Consider the following 24,693-nt stretch of genomic DNA (forward strand, 5'->3'; position numbering starts at 1 on the left):
TGAAGATTCTCCTTGATGCAATTGTCCCTCAAAATCTCTTTCTCTGAGTGGTATGGAAGGAATTTGGGACTAACATGGTCTAGATGTTAGTCTGGAGCAGGGAGCGAGGGTGGAAAGAGAACAAAGGAATAGCAAGAACAGTTTTCTTGATTGCATAATCCTCAACTCATGGGCACATATAAAATATGACAATATGATGGTTTCAGGAGCTACAAAACTCTCATATTGCTGCCAAGAGAATTCTGAAAACATACCAGAGATTCAGGGATAATAAATATATATAAATTAAAGGTTGTTAAAGAAATGGTTGTTCCAGAGGTATGTGGCTGGATGGCTACTATAAATAGACATCCACACATGCAATGACTGATGTCTCTTATATGGCACACGTGACTAAACTCAAAATATACTTACCCTGTGTATAGGTCTGCAAAAATAACCATAAAGTTATGCTTCTGCCTGGGAGATTTGTTTTCAGTGTTACCAGAGGTCTGAACTATCCAAAAATATTCTTTTTTCCCTCCCTAGAAGTTAACAGTAATAAAAGAAATTTTCAGCCTGTGCTGGACCACTTGCAGAACAACAGTCCCTAATATGTCTGCTTTGATGCCACTTCAATTCTGCATGTGCAAGTTGTCTGTGGCAAGTATTGATACATTTATGGATATCTGTATGACTCAAGTAGGAATCACAAGATGCTGCTGTGTGAACACCATAAAGTATTAGAGAAGGAAAAAGTGAAAAAAAAAAAAAAAAAGAAGAAGAATCAGCATCAGCTGCCGTACAATCTCAGCCCAGCACTGCTCCACTGGGTATGGAGTAAGAAAGCAGGGCTGGCTGCTGACCTCATCAAGGGCCTTGCACACACTGGAAACAGCTTCAACATTAACAAGCATGTTAATCTGCCTGAAATCAAATAGGCAATTACTATGCTACTTCCATGAATTTTGAGGCAAGTATAATTTGATAGTTAGACATTAATAAACCTGTTTCATGGATCTTACCATTATCTGATAAAGAAGCTTTCTTTTACTATCTCTTTAATGTTATTAAATAAAGTAAACTCGTATCTGGTTAAATAGGCTTCAGAAGTGCTAATCTTAGCCTAAAGCAGTCTAATGGATTGACTCTTCCTCAGTAGGGCTATATAAATATTTATAAAGACTTCACACGAAGAACAGATCTGACACAGGGCTTTAAAAGACTTCTCAACATATACAGAACCCAGAGTAAGAAAAGATTTTGTAAAGACAACGAAGCTCTTAGCCTTCAAAAAACCTTCTCAAATCCTGGAGGGCTGGAAATAGCATGCAAACATATGTCTGAATCTGCACACAAGATCCACATCAGGGCCACACTACCAATTCTCCAATAGGAGGCTCACAGGCTGCCTTATGAGCACAAGGTTTTCTTTTTACCTGGCCCGTCTGCTTTGCTTGATAGTCTGGTTTTACTATAGCCCTAACAGCAAAAAGTGATTATGCTATTTTTCTGACTTGTTTCAGCACTGAAAGCCTACATGTCAGCCAAACACACAGTCCGTAGTCCCTTTTAAAAAATAAGCCTTCTCCAATACAAATTACATCAGAAAAATAAGTATTTGAAGAGTGTAGAAGAGAAAGCATTCTGGCCCTACTGATAATGTAAATTGTTTCTAGCCACTGCATCACAGGCAGGATTTTAGTACAGATACAAAGGCAAGGCCCTTCAGCCTAGGCCAAGAAGTGCAGTCATGGGGATAAGTAAATGATTTCTTTTATTCTCACTACAGCAAGTTTCTACCAACTAAAAGTATTCCACCATGATAATATGACAGATGAAAAAATTATACACCATCAATTTCAGCTCTTCTCCATCTTGAGATTAAGCAGCTACAATTTTCAATTTACATGGCATATTAGTATTTGATTAATCTATTTCTTTAGGAAAGAATATGAAAGTATAATATTTTCTGCCACACAGAATAGATATATCATGCATCCATCTAAACAGTAGCCCTGATAATGCAGTGTTTTCATTGTTGTTATTGATACTTGGGTTGGAAGAAACTACTTTCACTTTTGGATAATTGTAGTATAGGCAAAATCCTCAGCCAAACCTTTTCCCCAGCAAGTGAAGCCAAAAAAAGAAATCTGACTCTTCAAATTTGTAATAGTTGGTTATCTGCACACAACAGTTCAACATTCCCTGACTGAAAGTAAACTTTAAATTAACATCTGTGGACTATCTTTGGGATCACTGGACAGCCTGGGTTACAACATAACTGCTTCCCAGCTGTAACACTGCAGAGAACATCAGGCATCTGCCTGGTTCTCCCAGACCACATCAGCCCTCCTGTTAACTGTACCAGTATTACACAAGATTTATAGGGCTTGAATTAGCCTATTTGAGGTTTAATTAGAGCTCCATAAATTTTCAGTGGTTCTCATATGACACTGCCTCAGCCAGTGATCCTTGGTTTCCCCTGAATTCTGGGCAGAAGGTGGAAGACCAGGCTATAAAGGACAAGACAACTATTGGCTTTGTGTACAGCAGCTTTTGCATGCCAAACCATATTCCACTAGGGGTTTATCAAATAAAAAAATAGACTTCCCACTCGCCAAAATATGACCTCAAGAGGACAAAGCAAGTAAGTTCTCTACCAACAACATATCTATTCATTTCTGCTTGCAGGGTGGTGGAGGAAAGAGCGCAGCAAAAGAACACTTCACATAAACAAGTCTTCAGAAGTTCCCTCCAGAGAAACTGGTAAACATATGGGGCAGAAAAAGACCCAAAAAGTTATGTTGCTGTTGCCTTTGAATCAAAAAGTTGTTATGAAAAATAACATATCTAGTTTCATGTTCAAAAATAAATCAGGAAAATAAAATTCATGCTATCTTTTTCTTTCCTTACTTTGCAACTGCCAATGGCATTGCAGCAAAGCTTCCCAGAAAGTTAGGTGTGTCCTTTACTGAGAAACCATTCTGGCCCAGCACATGAGCTCAATTTAAAGACACTTTCCTACTAAAAACCTGAATTATTTTCTCACCCTGTACAAATTCTCTACTGTCAGAGATAAACAATAAAACCCAAAGTATTCCTCTCAGGTATAGCTGCTGTTACCTGTATAGTTGCTTCTGAAAATCTTGCCAATGCAGCACTTGTTTATATTTAGAGAACAATTGTTTGGTTGATTTGAAAGTAGAACAACACATGCAGACATTTAAATGAGTTCTGCTTTGGAATGACCATTTGACACGGCACAGATCTACATTTGTTTCTGCTGCTCACACAGCAGACTACTCATTCAGGGCCTCCTCAGCAGACATAAAAGTGGATTCAAAGGTTTTCTCCATGTGAAAGAAAAATTTTCTGCCACAAATACAGTGCTTTTACCCAGCCTGTTAGAGCATTCCATCTTTCAAAATTGCACACAAAATCTTAGTATTGTTATTTAGAAGAAATTGCCCTGTAGAGTCTTACTCAGACCATAAAGATATGAAAAAACATCACATAAGAGGAAGGGGAAAAGCTGGGAGGTATTATAGAAAAGGAAGATAGTTAAAAATTTGAGCACTCCTGGGACATTGGGTTAATATTTTGGCCTGTTAGACTTCTTTTGAACAACATGCAATATGAAAGAAAGCACAAAACTCCTGCCAAAATGCATGCAAAGTGAGCAAGTTCTCCAAGAACAGCTCTAAGACTCAGCAGCAAACATATTTTATGCTTTATGTTCAACAATCCAATGGACCAGACCTGTAGCTAACTGCAAAACATGCAGGTGACACCCTATTTCAAACTCAGAAATTATGTTTCTTCTATTGAATTATGTACTGTTTCTTCCAGTTCACGCTCGATGGGCTTGATGAAAACAGGTAGAATAAAAACATTCACTGTCTCTCCTACTCGATTCTTCTTCCTAGACAGGCTTCTCTTGTGTTACTGCCTTCACCTTTCACTTTAAAGCAAACATTTATGTCACATTGTGTGTGCAATTAATAATAATAATAATAGGCTGACTGCTTACTCATATCTAAACATTTTACGTAAATTTCCAATCATTGGTGATTAGCTAGCAGATGTATAACATATTGACATGTGCTTAATGGAAAAATAAAACAAAACAAAAGAGCAAAAGAATTATTATCATATAGATGCAAAACTTTACAGTGAGAGTCACAAGCCAGAGTCAGGTGGCAAGATAATGCAAGGAGTAATACAATGCAAATGCAAGCAGAGTGTAGCAATAAAAAATAACAATTCTCACACATAGGCCAGAGTGACCCACCTTCCTGCTTACGGGAATTGTGAGTTAAACTTTGTCACATTTGCGTAATTCCACTGGAGCAGGATCCTGACTCCACGGCATGGCTGGAGATAGCTGTTTATTATTTCAATAAAATGGGTTTCTTCCTTGTTCATATGCTTTCTGTGTGTATTCACCATAACAGTCCTTTTGAGAAAACCCTCCAGAAAATAATTAACTTTAATAGCTATTCTACAGCTAAAGCTGCACAACTGGGTGGCAAATGTAACTGAGCTCTCTACAGCAAAACTGGGGTCTTCAACAGAATTATAAGAAAAAAGATTACAGGTTCAGCACTGCTTCTGGGGTAAAATGTATATTTGTGATTAATGTATAAAATCCCCTAAAAACTACACCCATTGAAACTTCATATTTAGCCTGATTTGCTTTCCAAATCATATAGACGGCACAGTTGTGTACAATCTTTAAACAAGTACAACCACAGAGAAATGCTGAGAGATTTAAGAGAAATAAAAGCATGATCAGCTAGCTTGTAATCTTCTTTTCTCTTATTCTCCTCCCTATAGCTGCATTAAATTGCCTGTTGAGAACAATAACATATTTGTGCTTTTATAGGTAGAATGATTTGTATTATGTAAAGATTTGGCTAACAGAGTAAAGATGCATTCAAACTGAGCTGGATTACATGCTGTTAATAATTTTCTGGATGCTCTAGGGGACCCATAATTCTGGAGGAATAGAGATTAGCATTTGAATATATACTTTGCAATACATCTCAAAGCAGACTTTTAAAATTTAGTTTTTGTCATTTTTCTAGAGCCGCACTAACCAGAAATCAAATAACTTGAAAGCATTTTGACGGAAAAAGTATACTACAATCAAGTTTTTATGCCCCACCTCTCCACATACTTCAGAGTATACAGAAAATCTATCTTTTCACAACTCCCACAACCATTTCAATAGCCTTCTTTAGAGAGTCAGACTACCTGGCAAATGTGAACAGGCTTGCAGTATTGTTCTATGCATGTTAAATAAGCAGAGGAAACCAGTATTTGCTGTTCTGAGTAAAAGCTCAAGCAAACTGGAAAGCTGGTTTGTTGTGGGTTAGCTTGTGCTTCAGAAAGTACTGTTAAAATACATTATTTTCACAAAATTAGTAGAACACCTCAAATTGCACAAAAATATCCCTTAAAATATAATGTCATTCTTTTGTTATTATTAACCTCAGCATAGACAGGACTACCATTTTGCTGTTCTCATGAAACACTGAATTCCTTTGGCCACCATTTCCTGAGCATTGAAATCCTTTGTAATTTTTGTATGTTTTTTCATGTCTATATTTTCATGACTTTCGAAGCACTTAGTACTTCAGAACAGTTTTAAAGCATATGACTAATAAACATCCTACTCTCTGACAAACTCAACTGGGCAGCATGCTGTAGAGTTTCTTTTTAATAAATTACTTTCCTTAGAATCATAGGGTTCGCCTAGCAAGCACAGATTCACTGGACAAAATATACTTTTCATGACCTTTGCTCCTCAGTTATAATTAGTTGTCTGGTCCCAGTTGCTTACAGTGTAAACAAAGACTGATAAACCCACATTGGCTGCACGTATTTATTACATTACAACTCAGCTGCCAAATGTCTAACCGTTCTAATAAAAAACTATTTTCTAAGGTTTATGTTTTATTGCATGTGTGACTCCCTTATTGGTTAGCATTTTGGAGTTGTGGAAAAGGTTATGAATTTAGAAACTAACTGCATTCATATCATATTTAAAACTTAATGCTATTTTATTAAAGACATATGGGCCTCCAAAGTACACATATTAAATGTCATGTAAGAAAAGTAGCAGTTTAAATCATGGTCAAATTCATTTTTGACGTGACTCCTGAGGCTTCCCAAGATCTGAACTATTTCTTTGTAAATCTGGCAGTTTAACCACACTCATAAATCACTTTCAAAGCATATTATTTCTTAATTTTACTGCATTAGAGAGCATTTGGCCTACACAGTGAACTGTTTGTAACTGTTACATGAACAAAGTTGTATGTTTAGTCTTATAATGTGTGAAGAAAAAAAAGTCTTAATTTCTCAGTCCTGAATTTACCTTTTATTTTAACCAAAATGATACATTTCCTAATGAAATTTACCAGAATAAGGTACATAGCATGGTTTGTTGTACTGACACAAGAAAAAGCTTCATCTCCTGCTTCAAACTCATAAGTTAGCATCACAAAGGCAACAGTAATTTAATCATTAAGAAAACATCCCACAGATTCTTTTACGAGAAAGAATACCTAAGGCTTTCAAATCCCACCAAGGCTGAAAGAGAAATTAATCATCTTTGGGACAGTGCATATGACTTTACTGGGTTCCTTGATGTAAAGACATTTAGTACATTAAAACTGAAGCATATCTTATATACATTTGAAAATTAAATGCATATCACTTATGGACAGATTCCCTGTCTGCTAAAGTCTCAAGAAAACCTACCTCTAAACCAGATAATTCACAGAGCAGGATTCAAAGCAATGCCATTTTTTAATTGAATTGACATTTTGAAAGTGATTGACATTTTCCCTATTTATTTTTAGAATTGTTTCTAATTAGAGATTTAATTACAATTTGTATGTATTTCTATAAACATTTTTCTAGGATGAATTAGAGCACCAGTTTACTGCAAAAGTTTTATAATTTCACTAATTTCTTCAAAGAGATCACCAGTCCTCATTCACAAATATTTTTTAGTTTTTTATCCACACAATTAATTTCCTCTGAAACACAGACCCATAACCTAATCTTAAAGATTTTATGCCAGGACCATTGTCTGCAAGAAGGACAAAATTAAAAAATGTTAGCATCAGCTTCAGTTAACATTCAGGAACTGGAACCAGAATCTGTAACTTCAATATGATTTTAAGGGAGCAGATGAAACTGCGTTGCATCCTTTTTCTTTGACAAAGGGAGCAGTTCTGGAAACTCGTAAGAGAAGTTCAGGATTTCTTAAAAAATAGCCCTTTGGCCTATACATTTCTGGTAAGGGTGGAAACAAGGGAAGAAATATTAGCCCTTCTCTGAAAACAAATTAATAATTTTTTTTTCCTGAAATAACTCATAAACCAGCTTTAAATTGGTCATGTTCTTAGTCATTAATGAAGAGAGAATGACTGATAGGCTTGAGCTTTTAGGAGATGACCTCATCACAGCCCTATCTGACTCTTGGACCACACTCTGGCTGATGTTAGTGAAGGGAAGGATTATTTTTTGTAATGCTCTGGTGTTCTTGACCTGCCAATATTTCAAGCACACAATCTCTCTTTTAGCACAACAGGAAAGGCAGGATTCAGCTGCTTAAACACAAGTTTCTACTGCTGTTTTAGCCACTCTACAGTATCCGTGCCTGGTCTCCCATGGTGGCTTCAAAAAATCTTACATCTCCTATGTAAGATACTTATCTGTCATCCCTACGGGGTCTGCTGTATACTTTAGAGTATCTAAAATGGCACTAAGCTACTACTTGTGGGCATTTGCACTTTTTCCAAAGTGACAATAAATATTAGTGTGTTCATTTTACCTTTCCCTTAGTTCCTCTCCTCTCTGACTCCATCTGACCATAACAATACTAAAAACCCAAAACCAGCGCTCATTTCACGATAAGATGCTGTATGATGTGCTTGCATCACATTTTACATGGTGAAGTTATGGTTCTTTAGCTGTTCCTTGCTGCAAGATATGCTCCTGAGAAGACCACAACAACAAATCTTTGTCCTCACTGGCAGTGGCCCTTCCGACCATGTTTGTCTCTAACAGCTGGGGAACTTTTCTCGGGTCAGTGAGTCAGCAAAGCCAGGCTTTATCCTAGCACAGCACACAAATATCCTGCCAAGCCTGCTGTGAAAACTGTGGGACATCCAACCACAGTCAAAACAAGCAATAAATACAAAATCAGCCATGACAGCTCTTTCCAGCTTGTAAACCAGGTGCTTCACATGTACAAAATTCCAGGTAGATCCTGTGGTAGTGATAAGTTTGCCACTGATTTCCTCTTTCAGAAATATTGCTGAGACAAACAGCTTCCAGAAGGAAAAATTATAATTGGACCTTTATTTCATGGCTAAAAATTGACATATATTCTAACCATGATACTTAAGACTACTACTACTACTTCAAAGGGAATAACTCGCCAAAATGACTGTGTCTTAGGGTCCAGGAGAAAAAAAAAAAAAAAAGAATCACCTATAGGAACATAAGAACAGACAAAAGCTGGCCAAGAGTTTTGCCAATGCCCTATTAAATCCATTTTCCTTCTTTTACAAAATTCAACACATGAACAACTCCTGTGCTTAACACCGATGTCATCTGACAATGAGATCCATTGCATTAGAAAAGAGGAACTACAAGAAGCTCTGCTTGTACACCAGTAGTGTTCCTATTTCCAAAACAAAACAAAACAAAAAAATCCCTATAAAATAAAGCTGCAGCCATATTGATCCATTAAGAATTTAAGACAATTGTGATCCTACTGTCTGATATCATGGTGTTACATTCTGCTGAATGGCATTTTATTAAATAGACTGAGAAGACAATACAAAAGCCAGCATCTAACTATTGAAGCTTCCATACATCTGAAACCATCAATGAAAATTGAAAAAAACATCAAACAAACAAACAAGCAACAACAAACACCCACAAAAAACAAATAAACAAAAAACCAACAATAAAAAAACAGAGCAGTAATAAAGTTGTCACAATTTCTTCAATTAAATGGAGGCATCAATTATATACAGTGCCTATTTCCATTCATCAGAGAATTTCCAAGTGCTTTACAAATATTAAGTCTTACAAAGGAATCAATTTGCTCACAACTACTGAAAGACACAGACTTTTCAGGTGCAAAGTAGCAGCTGGTTAACTAGCACACTGCAACATTACTGAACAGCTTAGGGCAGAAGGTGGAGAAGAATGCCTTAGTAAATGGAGACTGTAGAAAAATCCATAGAGGCAGATTTAATCATCTGAACTGGATTCAGGCCAGAGCTCCAGGAATAACACCCCTCCTATCTGAAAAATTCATTGGGAGCATTAATGGCTAAAATGACACAGGCCTCATGACAATCATATACTTTTTTTAAGGGAAGAATTTTAGGAAAGAGACATCACCTTTTTCCTTCTGTATATTTAATAGAAATTAAGATAGTGAAATTTAGTCCACATAATAGCAGCCCAAAGAACATATGAGGATGTTTTTTTTAAGAAATATCAGTGTAAGAACCAGCACTGAAGAAGAGTCTTTCTCCCTACCCTAATGAACATATGACCCACACATACCTGTTCTTCCCTCTTTGACAGCTGGAATTACAGCAGGTTATGAAGCAAACATGTTACAGACTTCTGCTTAAAATGCATAAACTTTCTGAAGAGTAAAATGACTGTGTGACTGCTACAATGTCCTTAAAGTAAATATTATTTACTGCATCACAGTCTAGATTGGAGTCTTAAGTTTGTATTCTTGTCTTGTCTTGGTATGTGAAAATTTGGCATCTGACAATAAGAAACCCTGTTGTGTGGAAGCTCTCTCAATGAGGTATCTTACCAGCTAGCAGTTCACTGACACAATGATTCTTTACTTTACTTTAGAAGACCTTACTCTGCATGTTATTCAAATGCTCTAAATTCATAAACCAAGATCTCTACACAGTGGCAATGGTAAAATGAAAAAGATTGTGAGCAATGCAGCTGTTCTCCAAAGTTCTATCTGTCTGCTTTTATTTACTTTTTAAAACCAGCTGCATTTTCCTAATTTAGGGAGGGGGTAGAAAGGTCCATGAGATACACTGGCAAAAATGTTTTGCCTATATTCATGGAAGCAGGTAGAACATACCTATTCAAGAAAAGTATGATTTTTGTTAAATAGTTCGGGATAAAAATTACTGAAATCATTCCTTATGCCTCATCTGACTTTAATAGAAGCACATATCAGCATCAGTCACTTTGATAAAGAGCTTTTCCTATGAGCTTAAACACAAGAATACTGCCAATGATCTGAAAGCAACAATGTAGATTTAATCTCACTTTATTCCTTAAATGGTACTGCCTAAATATTTACTCTTCCTCTCATAATAAAATAATCTCCTTCTACCCTTCAAGCAACACTGTGGGCATGAATCACAGACATTTATTACTTGGAATGTATTAGACTTGCCTTTCTGCTTCAGTGTCTCCATCTTAGTTCCTTAGAGAACAAATGCCATGTCAGGTTTCATAATTATAACTTACGATGAAAACAATGCATCCGAGAGTGAAAAAAATATTGAAAAAATTCAGAACACCTATACTGCCTTTTTTTTTTTTTCAGTTGTACAGAGTTCCCTTACAACCAGTGGAAAAGATGCTTTTGGTAAAGCTGCAAGTAAGCAGAATCCCTACATTTAATATTAAGTTTGTTACTTGGAAGTATATCTGCCAGTGATTTGGCCCTATAAGCTACTGCTACTGGTGACCAAATTCCTTCTGCTTTCTTTCACCAGTGTAAGTAAAACAGATGAAAGTGTTAACCTTAAAAATGCAGTAAGTCAAAATATATTTGTGAGGAAGAGGGGCTGAGAAATACTGGGAAATATATGTATATGTATAATTAAATTTATATTTAAAGAGACTTATGACAGTATATATCTATTCATAGCAACACACTTAAATAGATTTTATCATCTAGATTAAATGATCGTGAATACAGACTTTAAAATATGGAATTATGTACTTTGATACACCATAATTTCATTTTATTCATATCATATGCAATGCAAAAATGTGTATTCTTAACACATTTTCTCAAATCACATTTGCTTTGCATCTCTAAGTTTGAAAAATGAAACAGTTGGAAGCACAATTCATATACCTATAAACCAAAGAGGGGTACAGTTTTAAATAATTATGTCAAGAAATGACAACTGTACTCTTTGTAGAAGCACAGATGAATAATTACAAAGCTGGGACACAATTAAGCAATTTTGACTGTCGTATTCTTGAGCTGTCTTTCTGATGTGAAATGCTGTCATGCCCAGAAACACACTTCACACTGGACAGGCATCTTCCACTTTGAGCTACACTTATGCCAGTGAAATGAGGTCATGGTCTGGTCATTAAACAAGGCTTCCTCATCTGGCTCAATGCCTCTTACCCAGCCAGACTTCCCCAGTCTTTATTAAAAGCAGGCATGATACAATGTTCAATATTTTGACAAAAGAAAACACAAACATAACAGAATACTGAAGTTTAGCTCACCTACATAGTGAGAAGGAATACTGCACTGTAACATTAAACTGTTTTCTAATAAATGATTGTATCTTTCCATAAGACAGTCATATCACAAACAGATGCATTTTCAACAAAGGATGAAATGAAGCAAAGCACAAGTGTAGTGTTCTGTTAAAAAAAATAGGGAATAATGAAAGTAAAAAGAATTTATACAAAATAAAATATTTATGACTTAGTGATGACTAGTGATTGCTAGATACTCTCACATTTGAGTAAACACAAGCTAGTCAGATGGAAATTTCTTGCTTTTATTCTCATTTTGTGTATTTTTTTCTTGGTGGGGTATTTTGCTCTCCCAAGTATTTCATGTCAAGACTAAAATGAAAACAACTCTCCACATCACAGCCTCTTTAGATCATCAGTCTGCCTTTTATGCTGAATAAGCCACACCATCTCCTTCTTATCATAATAGGGGGAAAAAAGACACCACGTAAGTTAGGACTTTTTTTGTTGGTTTGTTGTTTTCAGTGGTTTGGTTTTGTTTTTTTCTCTGAAAAAACAGGTCTGAAAGGCCCACTGCTGTTACTAAATCTGGCAGAAGATTTTCATGTGGCATCCAGCAACATAAATACTAATCACAGCATCTCCTTTCCTGGTAGCATTGGCTGACACAGTGCCTGCTACCTTAGGTGAGAGGGAAAAAAACCCCACGTTATTAGGAAGTTCATTATCATCAAGGTCATATATCGCTATGCCAACTTATTAAGGAGTTTTCCTGATGACCAGTATTGGATATGCTGCAATCTTCCTCAGAGTCTGGATCAAGGTGTTAATCTCTAACTAGCTGCAGAAAGCTTAAAATATATTACCAGTACCTGCCTGTTAAATCTGGCTGAAGCTGGTCAAAAATATCGACAGCTACGTGGGAGTGGAACTGATGAACAGAAAACACAAGATCCAGGAAATGTGAAGGCTAGAGAATAAAAACCCATTATGTATGCAATGTATAACACATGACAGAATTCAAAAGTACAGTTATTGTGCACATCATCTTGGTGATTTCTGGAGGAATGCTGCTTGCTGTGGTGTTCAAGAGGAGCTGTCAACAGCTGCACTCATACCTAGCTGCAACTCACAGCGTATATGCAGAGAAAATTCTATGAGTCTTCTCAGACATAGAAAGAGTTTGCATGCATGTAGTACTATAAACATAAATATCCTAGGAAATAAGAACAAATCTGAAACAATTTGGAGCACTTTATAATACCTGCATCAAATTTAATATTTATTTTAAATTAGCCACTTCTGTGATATGTATATAATTTCATATGATGAGAGTAATTTCATAGCACCTTAAGAAGCATTAATTCATGCCATAAAAATAATTTAAAATGATTTTGCCATCAGTAATTTGTACTGAACCACTTATAAAGAAGAAAGAAACTTTAGTATAGCAAAAACAACAGTAAATTGGAGTCTTCTGCAAATTTTCTGAAATAAATGTATGCTTTATCATATGACTTCATGGGTAAATAATTCAAAACTATACAAAAGGTTCAGTTGTAGATCTAAAAGATAAAGATGTTATCCCTAAATTTGTTAAGTAATTTACCCTTAGCTATTGACTTAAAAAGAGGCTTAATCCTGAAAAGTAACTTCAAATTTGAGAGACACATTTTTTTTCTGACACTATTAAGTTGCATGCAATTCACAGAGTAGACTCTTAAATAAGAGATCTCTTTATATATATCTACAGAAACCTATAACTGGTAGATAAATTTTAAAAAAACTTCACCAGATCCAAAATTTGATTAGATAAGAAGAATTGTGAAAGATTACATAGATATGCTATACCTAAGACCATTCAGCTGTTGCATTTGGCCAGATTCAAAGATGGTTTGCTGTGAATAGGACCTCCACCACAGCTTAAAAATAAATTATTCCATTCATTTCGTATATGAAGCTGAAATAACTAAAGGCAGTGGTAAACAATATATCAAAGCAATGTTTGTATCAGAACTGTTAACATTTTAGTAGTTATAAATTAATCAGTCTGAATTAATTTATAATGCACTGCAATTGTACTCATGATAATGCATTTATCCAGCAACACTGTTATGCTACCAAACAGTGCATTTCCATAACCACTACATTATTATTCAGCATTATTGGAAATCTGCAATAAATTATTGATGGTATACTTTAGAGAAAAAGCAGCAAACAGAAAGCAAGTAGACTGAAAACTTGAGCAGAGTTTTAAGAAAGATCTGCAGTACTAAAGCACTCTGAGCACACCACAGACTGCTGTTACCAAGTATTGATCAACAAGGGAAAAAGAAGGAAAAGGGGAGAATTCACATTCGCATTCTGATTGCTTCAGCAGGATGCCCAGAGTTGATGGAAGCTGTATTAAATGCTCAGATTACTGAAACTGTCTCTCTGGTGCTGTCAATGCTTATTAGCAGGACACCACATTAAGTAACATCATACAAAATTAGAATCAACTGTTTCACTGAAAGCCAATAAACACCATAGTTGCAAGCTCTGCAATAGAAGTTTGGGTTTAACATACAAGGCAGGGGACAACTTGTCAGAAAAAATCGCATTCTTTCACAAAAGTATATCATACAGTTGTTACATTTCCTTGGACAGGGTAAAAATATTCTTTTAAGCTCAGTGACACATATTAGCTACTTTGCTATGTGAAACAGAGGTTGAAACCAGAAATTTGACCACATGGCAACAGCCCATTAGACATGTACCTGTAAGTTTCTACATTAAAACATAGAAAAAATTACTAAGGCTTTTGTCCCCCATCTGACCACATTTATTGGTCCTTTCATTTAAAAGGTTTTACCTCTGTTTTTACCTCAGCAAAAGATGCAGCCACGCTCTTGGAGTTATTTAAAAATAGTGTTAAGAAAAACATATTATTGTTACCACTTTACTTTACTCTCCTACCTTAGCATCCTTGGGCTTAACCACTTTCATGAAGGCGCCTCTTATCAGGGCTTCCTCTCTCTCCCCCCTGGTTACTTTCCGAGTATCGAGAAATTTCAGGTTTGTTAATTTGTGCAGGACAAAATATCTGACATAAATCAAAATACACACAGTTAAAATCCAGTAATACACAAAGACATACTCACAGACTCAATGACTAAAAAATAACAGCCAAAATTAACAATAGCCTGTGTCTTCTCTCTGTATTCACCTTTTTCATGCAATGTAGCTTTTGTGCAAAGTTATAATACTTACCTTATTCTCTCAAATGAAGCCAAAACCATTTAATACTGTGGATCAAACACAATTATCATCATGGACATGTATGCTCGTTCTGTATATCAGTGAGGTATAAAGCATACTAAGGAACAGAATAACTTGGAAATTGTTTTGCATTGCCTGTTTGGAAAAAGGAATTTTGAGTGATACCAAAGATTCCAGCCCACACGGAGGGAGAAAATCAATCTGAGATATGGGAAATTGCCAGCCAACTTCTCTGCAGGAATTCTTACCATTTGCCAACACTTCTTTGGATTTTTTATTTTATTTTCCTGAAACCACAATGATCAGCATTTGGAAGGAGAATTCCAATTTAGTCCTGCCAGAGGGACAAGGTGTCCTTATGGCGTACAGATCCCAGCTCAGGATTAAGTGCAGAAGCACACAGGGACAGACTATTTATGGGAAATATAAGAATTCCAAGTTCTGATTAGGATTCATCAGTATTATATTCTATTTATTGTTTCTACTCGAAGGATAGCAGCTTTCTAGCCTCAGAAAAATACTATTGGCTTCTGACCTGTAGAGGGAGAGAACATGGCAGAGTAAAACCAAAGCAAGGCATAAACACAGTAAATCCAATATCTAACCACCTCAAGTACACATTTAGTCAACCAAATGAGAAGCAGAGTGAAGGCAATATCAGGCTGTTCCTGGCAGAGGGTAGAAAGGTGATGATAGTGCTCCCCAGCCAAGCTGCTTTGCATAAACCCCAAGTCAGTCAGAGAGCTCCTCATGATACCCATCCCTTCTGGTACTGGGAGGAAGAGACTAAAGAAATAGAAAACTGCATAATGTTTTGGAAAAAAAAAATAAAAACAGAAAAAAAAAAAGGCTTCAAAAGGTAAAAGTTCATTTTATTATACTGTTGTCTAAACCAGATAAACATGTAAAAATTACTGTAATGCTCCCCCTTCTAAAACCAAGCAAAATCTAATGGTGCAAATAAAGCTTTCCATCAAGTACACCATTCCTCTGAAGCAACACTTCCATAAATTGTTAACTGAAGCGACAATCTCAGTTCTGAAATGATCAGACAATTTAAATGTGAATCCTCAATCTATGGCTCTGAATTATATCAGTAGAAGAAAAAGAGTCACTTCACAAAGCAGAACATCTCCTAAGACCATTTTTTTAAACAGCAGCTACAGACCTATGAAACAGACACATTCTCAGACTCATTCCAGCTTTCCTGGCCGCCCTTCCAGTCCTCCCTGGCATTTTGCTGGGCCTTATCTTTCACTGGAGGAGAAGCTATCCATCTTGCATTACTGGCAGAAAAGCTCTGATGACAACAGATTCTTTCAAATGAAGACATGTACAGAAGGAAACAATATGTCAAGAGTGAAGAAGAGTGAAGCTAAAAATGAGTAAAGACACCCACTAAGTGTAGGGTGAGAAAAGATGAATATTCAGGTGAAGAAAACATCGGTATTAGAAAATCAGCAAATGTTTAATGATGGAATGAAATATGCCATTGAAAAGCAGGCTGCAACAAAAATGACAACAGAATAAGACAGCACTGTCATCTATGCTGACTTTGGATCACAGCCCTAATGTCAGTCTCTCAATCATTTCAAAAGAGCTTAAAATTATAATAGCATTCCTTGATACAAATGTATTTTTGTATTTTTAAGCCATCCTGACTGCATTTCAAAAAACAGAATGAGCACTAGTACTTGTCAATTCCAGAAACAAAACCAAAAAACCCTACCCACACAAATTACACAGCAAACTGCTCCACAAGTCAGTGGGGTTGGTCCTTTTTTTCGAACTTGCACTCCTTAAGCAAAGCAAATACCAAAAAAGTAGGTACCATAAATATTATCCCTCTGGTAGAAAGAAGGCATATGTGCAATTCATTATTTTGAAAGGTGATTCAAAATGCAATCTCATTTATTCATATTCTTTTTACTAAATGTGGGATAAAAAGTGTCTATGCTATTTGAAAATAATACAATACATTCATATTAAATGGCTGAAAAAAACCAGCAAGCTTCCTGGATACATTTTAGCTAGAAACATGAAGATGCAGCTTCAATCTAAATGTAACGCAAGTTTGCCATAAAAAATACAGGAAAGGATTACCAAAGCCTGGGAATGAACACTCTACAATATCAATTCAACCCTTGTAAATTTAATCCAGGGTTATTTGTTGCGCAAAATCTCTTTACTGTGATGTATGACTTAGTTACTAAGGTTATCACAGCAGTATCCTAAAGTTGCCTAGTACATAAAACATTTCGGTTAACAATGCAGGGAGGTTAACTCCCACAGATAACCTACTATCAGAGGGTTAGACCAGATGACATGCCTCTGTCAGCTTTCAGGAGCTATTGATGGTTCAATCAGTTTGTTTTGAAGGTAAAGTACAACAAAAGGGCACTAAACTTATTCAAACTGTCAACAGGGACTATGGAATGTTGCTTGCAGGTAAGTAATTTTGGGTGTTTTAAGACTATTATCAAACACCAATGGCTGCAGAAAAAGACAGCTACTAATAACAGAACACAGCCATCATAAAATACTTTATGGCAGGCACTGGGACCCATAAATTGCATGACACATTGCACCTGTTTTAGACTTGTAAAATCACTGGTTAAAAGCACACTGGTTAATGAAGAAAGATCCATCTAGATTCTACATTGAGTTTAGAAAGGTTTATCTAGGTTAGAAATTGGGGGGCAGGGTGTCCCTATTCCCCCTTCCCCCTTTTATTTCTTAATAATTTTAAAACTTAGCACTGTTCCATGTGTTCTGAAACTGCTGTTACTGGGTTTTAACACCTTTGTTGTGGTGTGACAGAAGGTTATTATCTTCAGTGATGAGGATAAAAGTGAGATTCAAAGAGAGAAAAGTAAAAATTAGACACACCAGGAAGGTGCTTACAGATCCACTTATCATTGCTTGCAAACTGATCATCTAATTCACAATGGATTAAAGAAATTATTTATTTAAGTAAAGTTGCACCTTCTTTCATTCAGAATCATCTCCCCCACCTTGCCTCTTGGCATGGGTGCCAAGAGTCCCATGAAAACAGGCTCATAACAGATATACATCATATCAACAGGACCACTCAGATATGGGAAAAGACCACAGAATATGAAATTTTATGTTATTTCCATTTTTGTTAAGTAAAAATGAAAATAAAGATTAACAGTTCATTTACCAATTTTGTGTGTGCTGCATGCAGTAAGCTCCATTTTAAGACTTTTCACACAGACCCACCAGGGTATTGGAAAAGAGGCACATTTGCAAACTCTTCCACTGAACCTTTAATGAAAGACTATTGTAAGAACTATATTCTGTATAGTGTTCCAGTTTGTACTATAATTAACAAAAACTGGAATATAAAACTGTACTACATGCATTAATATTTAAGTTTCAAATAAAAAATATACATGCTGTGAAAAATTGTGAAATGTTTGCTTGCAAGTATGCAGGAATATCCAGCTCTACTTGTATCATACCTGCAACTTGCTCTTTGTTTCAGAAAGTGTTCACTTTCATTTTTCTATTTTCTGGGCTATTATATTTCCTTTCCTTAAAAATCATAGAGCATAAAAATAATATGCCTATTTCAAACTTTGAATGGCTGATTATACTCTCAGTTACATTATTGTAAATTAGAAAAAATAAATAACCTGAAGTTGGCTTATTTAAATCAGCATTTTAATGGGGAAAGACAAAAAAAAATGAAATCAGAAGAATTGAACAAATGTGTTTATGACAGTGAACTAAATTATGTTCTGTTATTGTTTCTTCTGCACCCCCAAAAAACTTACCCTTCTACCCTCAAAAAGCCTATATATGGCTACATAATTTCCTCTGCAACAAAAACATTTGTTAAATACCCAGATAAGGAGGAGGAGCCATAAACTTAAACCAGCATCTTCCAGAAGAGAGGGCAGGATGTTGGCATGAGGTAGGTCACAGGGTCACATAAGACCCCGAGCAGCCTTGGCACTGTTTGGTGAGAACCACGTAACTCTAAGGGGCTTGCAAGTCACACACAAATCCACACCACCTCCAAGTATTTTAACACACTCTGCTCTTCCTTAGTTAGCAAACAACTCTACGAACTAGAAAAATCTTTCTTTATACGTGTAACAGTAGGTATAGTTTTGCCTTGATTTGCTGTGTTAGTACAGACAAGTTGGGTTTTATGGACTTCAATTTAGTTGGCTGAACAAACACATGGTCATTGTTCCTGCTCACGAACCCTTCCAGGGCCAAGTCTCAGATGGACCTTGTGCGGCCATTTGATGTCTTTCAAGCACAAATTTTTCCATGTGCTGGTGAGATGACAAGGCTCCACTCAAACACTGAAGCAGCACAGACTCATAGACTATACAGATGTCAGGGAATACCCTAATCATCTAATTAAGTACATAAAGAACATACAGAGAAGTAAAGACTTCAATTCTTCCTGCTGAAAGAGAGCCTCAACACTAAGTTCACTGGTACTCATCATGTATATTAGCATTATTTTCATTACTGAGTGAGAACTTCTAGTCTCCTACTGCTTATTGAACATAGATATCTATATCACCATCCAAATACAAGACTACTTAAAATACACAGCCAAATTCTGTAGCAATTTTTTTAAAAAATAAATAAAACAAAACAATAAAACAAACAAAAACTGCAAGAATGCTGAAAATGCTAGAAGACCTGTAAGTTCTCACAGTCAAAACTGTGGAATGGGAACAGCTGATTTAGCTTGAAAAGTTAACTCATACAAAACACATGCACTTCCCTTCTTGCTGTTACATCTTAAGAGGACTTCATAAGGTTATCATCATTTGCTCCCCCAGCCAAAGATAGCATATCTAGGACATGTACTTTTAAGCTAATTTAAAATAAACTCAGGCATTTGTTTCCACTTGCCCTTGTTTCCATGTCAACAGCATTTAATGAATGTATCATTCCAGGAAATGTCAATAAGGAGCAAAGAAGAATGAACAAGCACTGAAAACTTCACACATGGCATGAATTCTCCACAATCATATCGCTTTAATGAAAATAGGTGAGGTCACCTGCAGCATTCACAAATGCTTTGTAATACATTGTGACCCAGATGATTTTTCACAGTTCACTAACACCACGTTTGAAGTTTTCACTGCAAACAATACACCCACAGGACTGACCAACTGTGAGTACAACAGAAGCAACCAGCAATTACTGTGTTGACTTCTGTTACTTTGATCTCTGGGTCATGACCTTTGCATTCACGCAATCTTCAAAGCAGAGACTGGAGACTAGGTTATTTTAGAGGACACTGTTCTGCAAGCTATTTTTCTGTGTTTCTTGCTTCCTGTTGGAGCCAAAAGCTTCTTAATTTTCCTATCACCATTGCATATTAGATATTCTGCTTTCCCTTGCCCTCACCACCAAGATCTACCTTTACAAAATATTAACACCTGAATACAGAAAGCTTAAAAAATAAGATAAAGAGAATGATTATTTTTTTAAAGAAAATAAAGCCATTTTAATAATGATGGGAAAAACTCGAGTCTTTAAAATGAACCAAACAAGTTTGCCTATAAAAATATCACAGAAGGGAACTTCCAACTTTCTTTTTCTGTCCAAGCAAAAATTCCAATAACACAGGGATTTTTTTTTTATTCATCAATTTGTTCTCCTACACATTAGAAATAAGAAGAAATAATAATAAGAGTAAGAAGAAATAGCAGGGATGGCAAAAAAAAGCTTTTATTCTTCCCTAAAAATATCCCATTGAAAAGTTACTGGGGTTCTTAGAAAAAATTACTATTTTGAGAAAGAAAAACAACAATAATGTTTCAGTATAAAAATGTACTTTTAATGAAAGACTAGGAAAGAGCTTTAGTAATGGAATGATAGAAATGGTATACCAATGGATAACCTGATGAACCAGATGATAATTTCTTAACCAAAAGCATAGTTTTGTATATTTTCCAAGTATTTTTGATAAAACCTAATTATTTTTAAAGTAAGTAATATTGCTTTTAACCTCTGTTTTTAAGATCACTGTGAATCACTAGACCTTGAATTTTGAAAAAAAATATTTTTCATACCTTTAATATGAAGATTTTGGGGGGTTTACAGATCTTTTCAGTTTGTTGGAATGAGAAGATTAAGTAAAGCTTTGATTTCTAGCACTTTTCTCTTTCTGGCTGAGGAATTAAGTAGCCTGAACTCTAATTGAACTCAGTAGGAACAAAATTAAAGTTCAATGAAAAATGAAGCTGTGGTTCCAATGGTCACTACAAAAGTTTACAAAAAAATAAGTTCCCATTCAGAACAAAACAAAGCCAGTTGAAGTTATGGTGAAGCACAATGTTTACATAATTCAAGTTTTTACATAATTCAAGGTCACATAAATGTAATCTTTTGATGCTTTCTGATAAATTTATCAAAATTAAAGGAAAGGAATTTTTTTAAGGGAAAAAAGTTATTTCAAACCATTAAAAAATGCTGAAACTGGAGAACAAAAGTTGTGTTCAAGATGCTTCACAATGTGTATTCAAAACTCTGAATTAGCTACTCAGAGTAAAATTAGAAGAGTAGTTCTAATCCGTTCCATCATGTAGGTGATATATATTTTCCTAAAGATAGGCAGATAGATCGATTGATCGATCCATGGTTTTGGGTTTTGACTCTAATGCTGTCTAGCAAATACATTTCATATAATGCAACAAATAATAATGGAGAAGGATCAAGAAGCTTTCATTATAGCAGCAGAACCATAAATCATTCAACTAATTAGAAGCCCATTCTTCTTTCTAAAAAGTGTTTCAATTAACCTAGTTTATATGGAAAAAAAACACCCAGGGTTTTGAAAAATTGAGAGGAAAGAAAATGGAAGCAATGTTGCCGTTTCCAGCAGATATATAAATAGACTCCTTTCACACTTTGACATAGTGGTTTGCCATGATGTGACCTAAAACTACCTTGACCTCTCCTCCGAAATCAACATTTTTGCATTGAAATGAAACAAGGGACAGGCTTGTTTTGATGTATGGTTCTGTGACATATTATAAATATTACATCACATAAGCACAGAGGATGTCAATCAATAAGGAATTTTTTCAGAGAGCACTAAATGAGCCACGGGTTCTTGCCTCTGAATGGCTCCTTTAACGTCCTACTTTTGCTTAAATGATTAATAGGAGACATATTGTCAGAAAACATACTTAAAGTGAAAAACAGTAAACTGTAGAAATATCATTCATTTTTTAAGCAATTTTCCAGAGCACGTCACATAAATTTACATAGAGACAGCACTATTATAGTCTTGTAAGCTGGATAGTAGGCATACCTCCCACTTAAGTGTGAAAGCAATGGGAGATGTTTTATTAAACCTAGGCTGCTCTACTCCATGAAAACCAAAATGCTACAAGCTAAGCTGGATTCAAATCATTAAAAGGTGACAGTCTGACAACCTAGAAATCCTTCTCAAAAATCTGAAACAAACTAAAAAGTATATATGCACATCTGGGACAGCTGTGCTGCTGTTTAACCTACACCATTTCTGAATGCATCGAATTCAAGCCTATAAATTCCCCATAAATCTGTTTTTAGTCTCCTCTACTTTGTATTGTTTTATCCTAACTCCTACAGCACAGTTTGGGTTACCTGGAGATAAGATCAGGGTTTATTCTATAACTCCCAGTACTGTGGGTGATCCCAATAAAAAGCCAGCTCAGGCTCTGCAAGGCAAGGTGACCAGCACTGCCTGGCTCTGCCGTGCCTCCAAATGCCATTTGAAGCCAATGGGAAACATGCCAGCACACAAGGACTGAAATAATGCATCAGATGGCAGCAAGGAAAAATACATCTAATGTCTTCTTTTTTTTCCTGCATAATCGATGTCTCACCTCTCTTAAGGTTATAGCTCTGAAAATTGTCAGTTAGCAGACATTCCATAAGTTGGAAAAAAGTTGTGGATCTATACTCATCATCAGTCACAACTCTTTGTTTTGTTTTTTTTTTTAATAATCCTTGCAACTTTTAGCAACATTTCAGTTGGACTTATAATATTTTATCAAGCCTCTATATTAAATTTCAGATGACCTCTTGTGTAATCTAGCTGATTGACATTACATTATAAAGATAGTTTGTTTTTTTTTATTAGAACATAACTGCTCTGAGCAAAGAAGCAAAACATAAGAGGAGTCATGTATTCTGTGTTAATTGTGCCTTGATAATTACAGTAGAAGCAACTTAGCACCATATCAAATATGAGAAGAGAAGACAACTGGCTATCTCAGTGGAGTGACATTTTCTTTCTTTTTTTTAATTGCCTGTCACCCTTAGTGTACATAGACCTTGCCTTATCTTGGCCTTAAAGAAGGAAATGACTTGAGTATGGGTATATGAATAGTCACATTCAGGAAATCCTGTGCACACCTGCTCAGCTCAGACGTGTGCTATACAGCACTGAAATGTTTCTTGAAACAGGGGTCCTGAGGGTGATCTCACCGAAATGGGGGCTGCTCAAATTCCCAGGTGTTTCATGGCAGAATGTTACAGTGCTTTCAGAATAGAGTAGATGTTTCTTTGAGACTCTGGGTTGATTTTAGTTTAGTATTTTTCCAGCAGTAAAACACAACTTTCATGCCTTATCACATTTACAAGTGAAAACACTAACCTGTATCTCTGGTAGTCATCTTCATCCTTTTCTTTGCAGACCAGTTCATTTGGGCAAGCAATGTTTCCAAGCAAACTGAGATACTGTAGTGAGGGCACAACTTCAGCCAAATGGTCCAAAAGGCTTTCTAATTCTGTTATGTGTCAAAGGTAGTGGGTTAAGGATTCAAAGACATTAATGAAAAAAGCATTTAGAGTTGCATCACTGCTGATTTAAACATACATTTCAATAACTGACAATCAAATTTAGTACGGCACTCAGGAAAACGTCACATTAATTGTTCCAAGGGCAAACAGGGATAAACTTCAGTCACTTTTTTGGCATGGAATGAAAGAATTGGGCTGTTTTGTCATTCTTTTCTCCTCCTTTTTTTCCTAGGTGGTTCACTACAAAACATTAAAACTTTGACAAAATGATGGATGCTGTGTGGTAAAATGGCTAGCAATTGCTGGAGCCATGAAACTTTTCCAGCATGGAAACAAACAGTTAGTTTCACAGCACATTCATCACTAATATATTCAGTCCACTGGAAAATGAGTTTAAAAAAAAAGCAAAAGAAAAAAGTCAAACCACAACAACCCAGGTTCACTCCCAGCATATAAACGCTTTGAGTGTCACAGCAACACATTTGTAACCACTCAATTAGGATATGCCAATTAATGCTTTACTAAGTACAACTTATAGACTTCAGTGTTACAAATACTTTATATATGAAGCCTTAAAGTCTTGTAAAGCATAAAATTTTTCATTAAAAGAGCCCTATATTTTGAAGTTCATGAGGCTTTTTAACTTAACTGTATTTCTCGGAACATAAATAAGAAAGCTACACATACATTATTGTAAACCTGAATGAAACAAACAAGCAAACAAAGGTTAAACTGTCTTTAATCACTGTAATGCTGGAAATCACGTTAGGATTAAGCCTAACAACAATATTCAATCATTTGCACCTCAATTTGTTAATTGATCAAATAATTATTTTGTTACAGCCTAGTATGACAGTCTCTAAAACTTGAACCATTCATTCTAATTTACTTCAATTTACATACACATATATTGGTGTGATTCTAAAAAAACATGAAAATTTTCCGGTATTTAAAAATCAACTGGCTTGGATGAGAGTAATAATTATTCAAAACCATTAAAGGATATTTCATTGCCTTGTTTTTATTCCCTCCTGCTGTTAGAGACAAACTATTGTTTTAAATCCTCACTTCACTTTTGATGCTATTATTTATACTTGATTTATGTGTTTCTGTTATCTTTGT

At 35.6% G+C, this 24,693-nt stretch overlaps 1 protein-coding gene across 1 annotated transcript in view; it reads right to left on the bottom strand.

The window, feature by feature from the left end:
* Window positions 1-24,693, bottom strand: part of LRMDA (leucine rich melanocyte differentiation associated) — a 619,701-nt gene that overhangs the window by 240,092 nt on the left and 354,916 nt on the right. The window contains exons 4-5 of the mRNA XM_058841884.1: window positions 23,426-23,565; window positions 14,473-14,599 (exon numbers count right to left, since the gene is read on the bottom strand). Coding sequence (XP_058697867.1) covers window positions 14,473-14,599; window positions 23,426-23,565 — 267 coding nt within the window. The remainder of the gene's footprint in view (window positions 1-14,472; window positions 14,600-23,425; window positions 23,566-24,693) is intronic.

Source organism: Poecile atricapillus, chromosome 6, assembly GCF_030490865.1.
Source record: "Poecile atricapillus isolate bPoeAtr1 chromosome 6, bPoeAtr1.hap1, whole genome shotgun sequence".
In the NCBI taxonomy this organism is placed as follows: Eukaryota; Metazoa; Chordata; class Aves; order Passeriformes; family Paridae; genus Poecile; species Poecile atricapillus.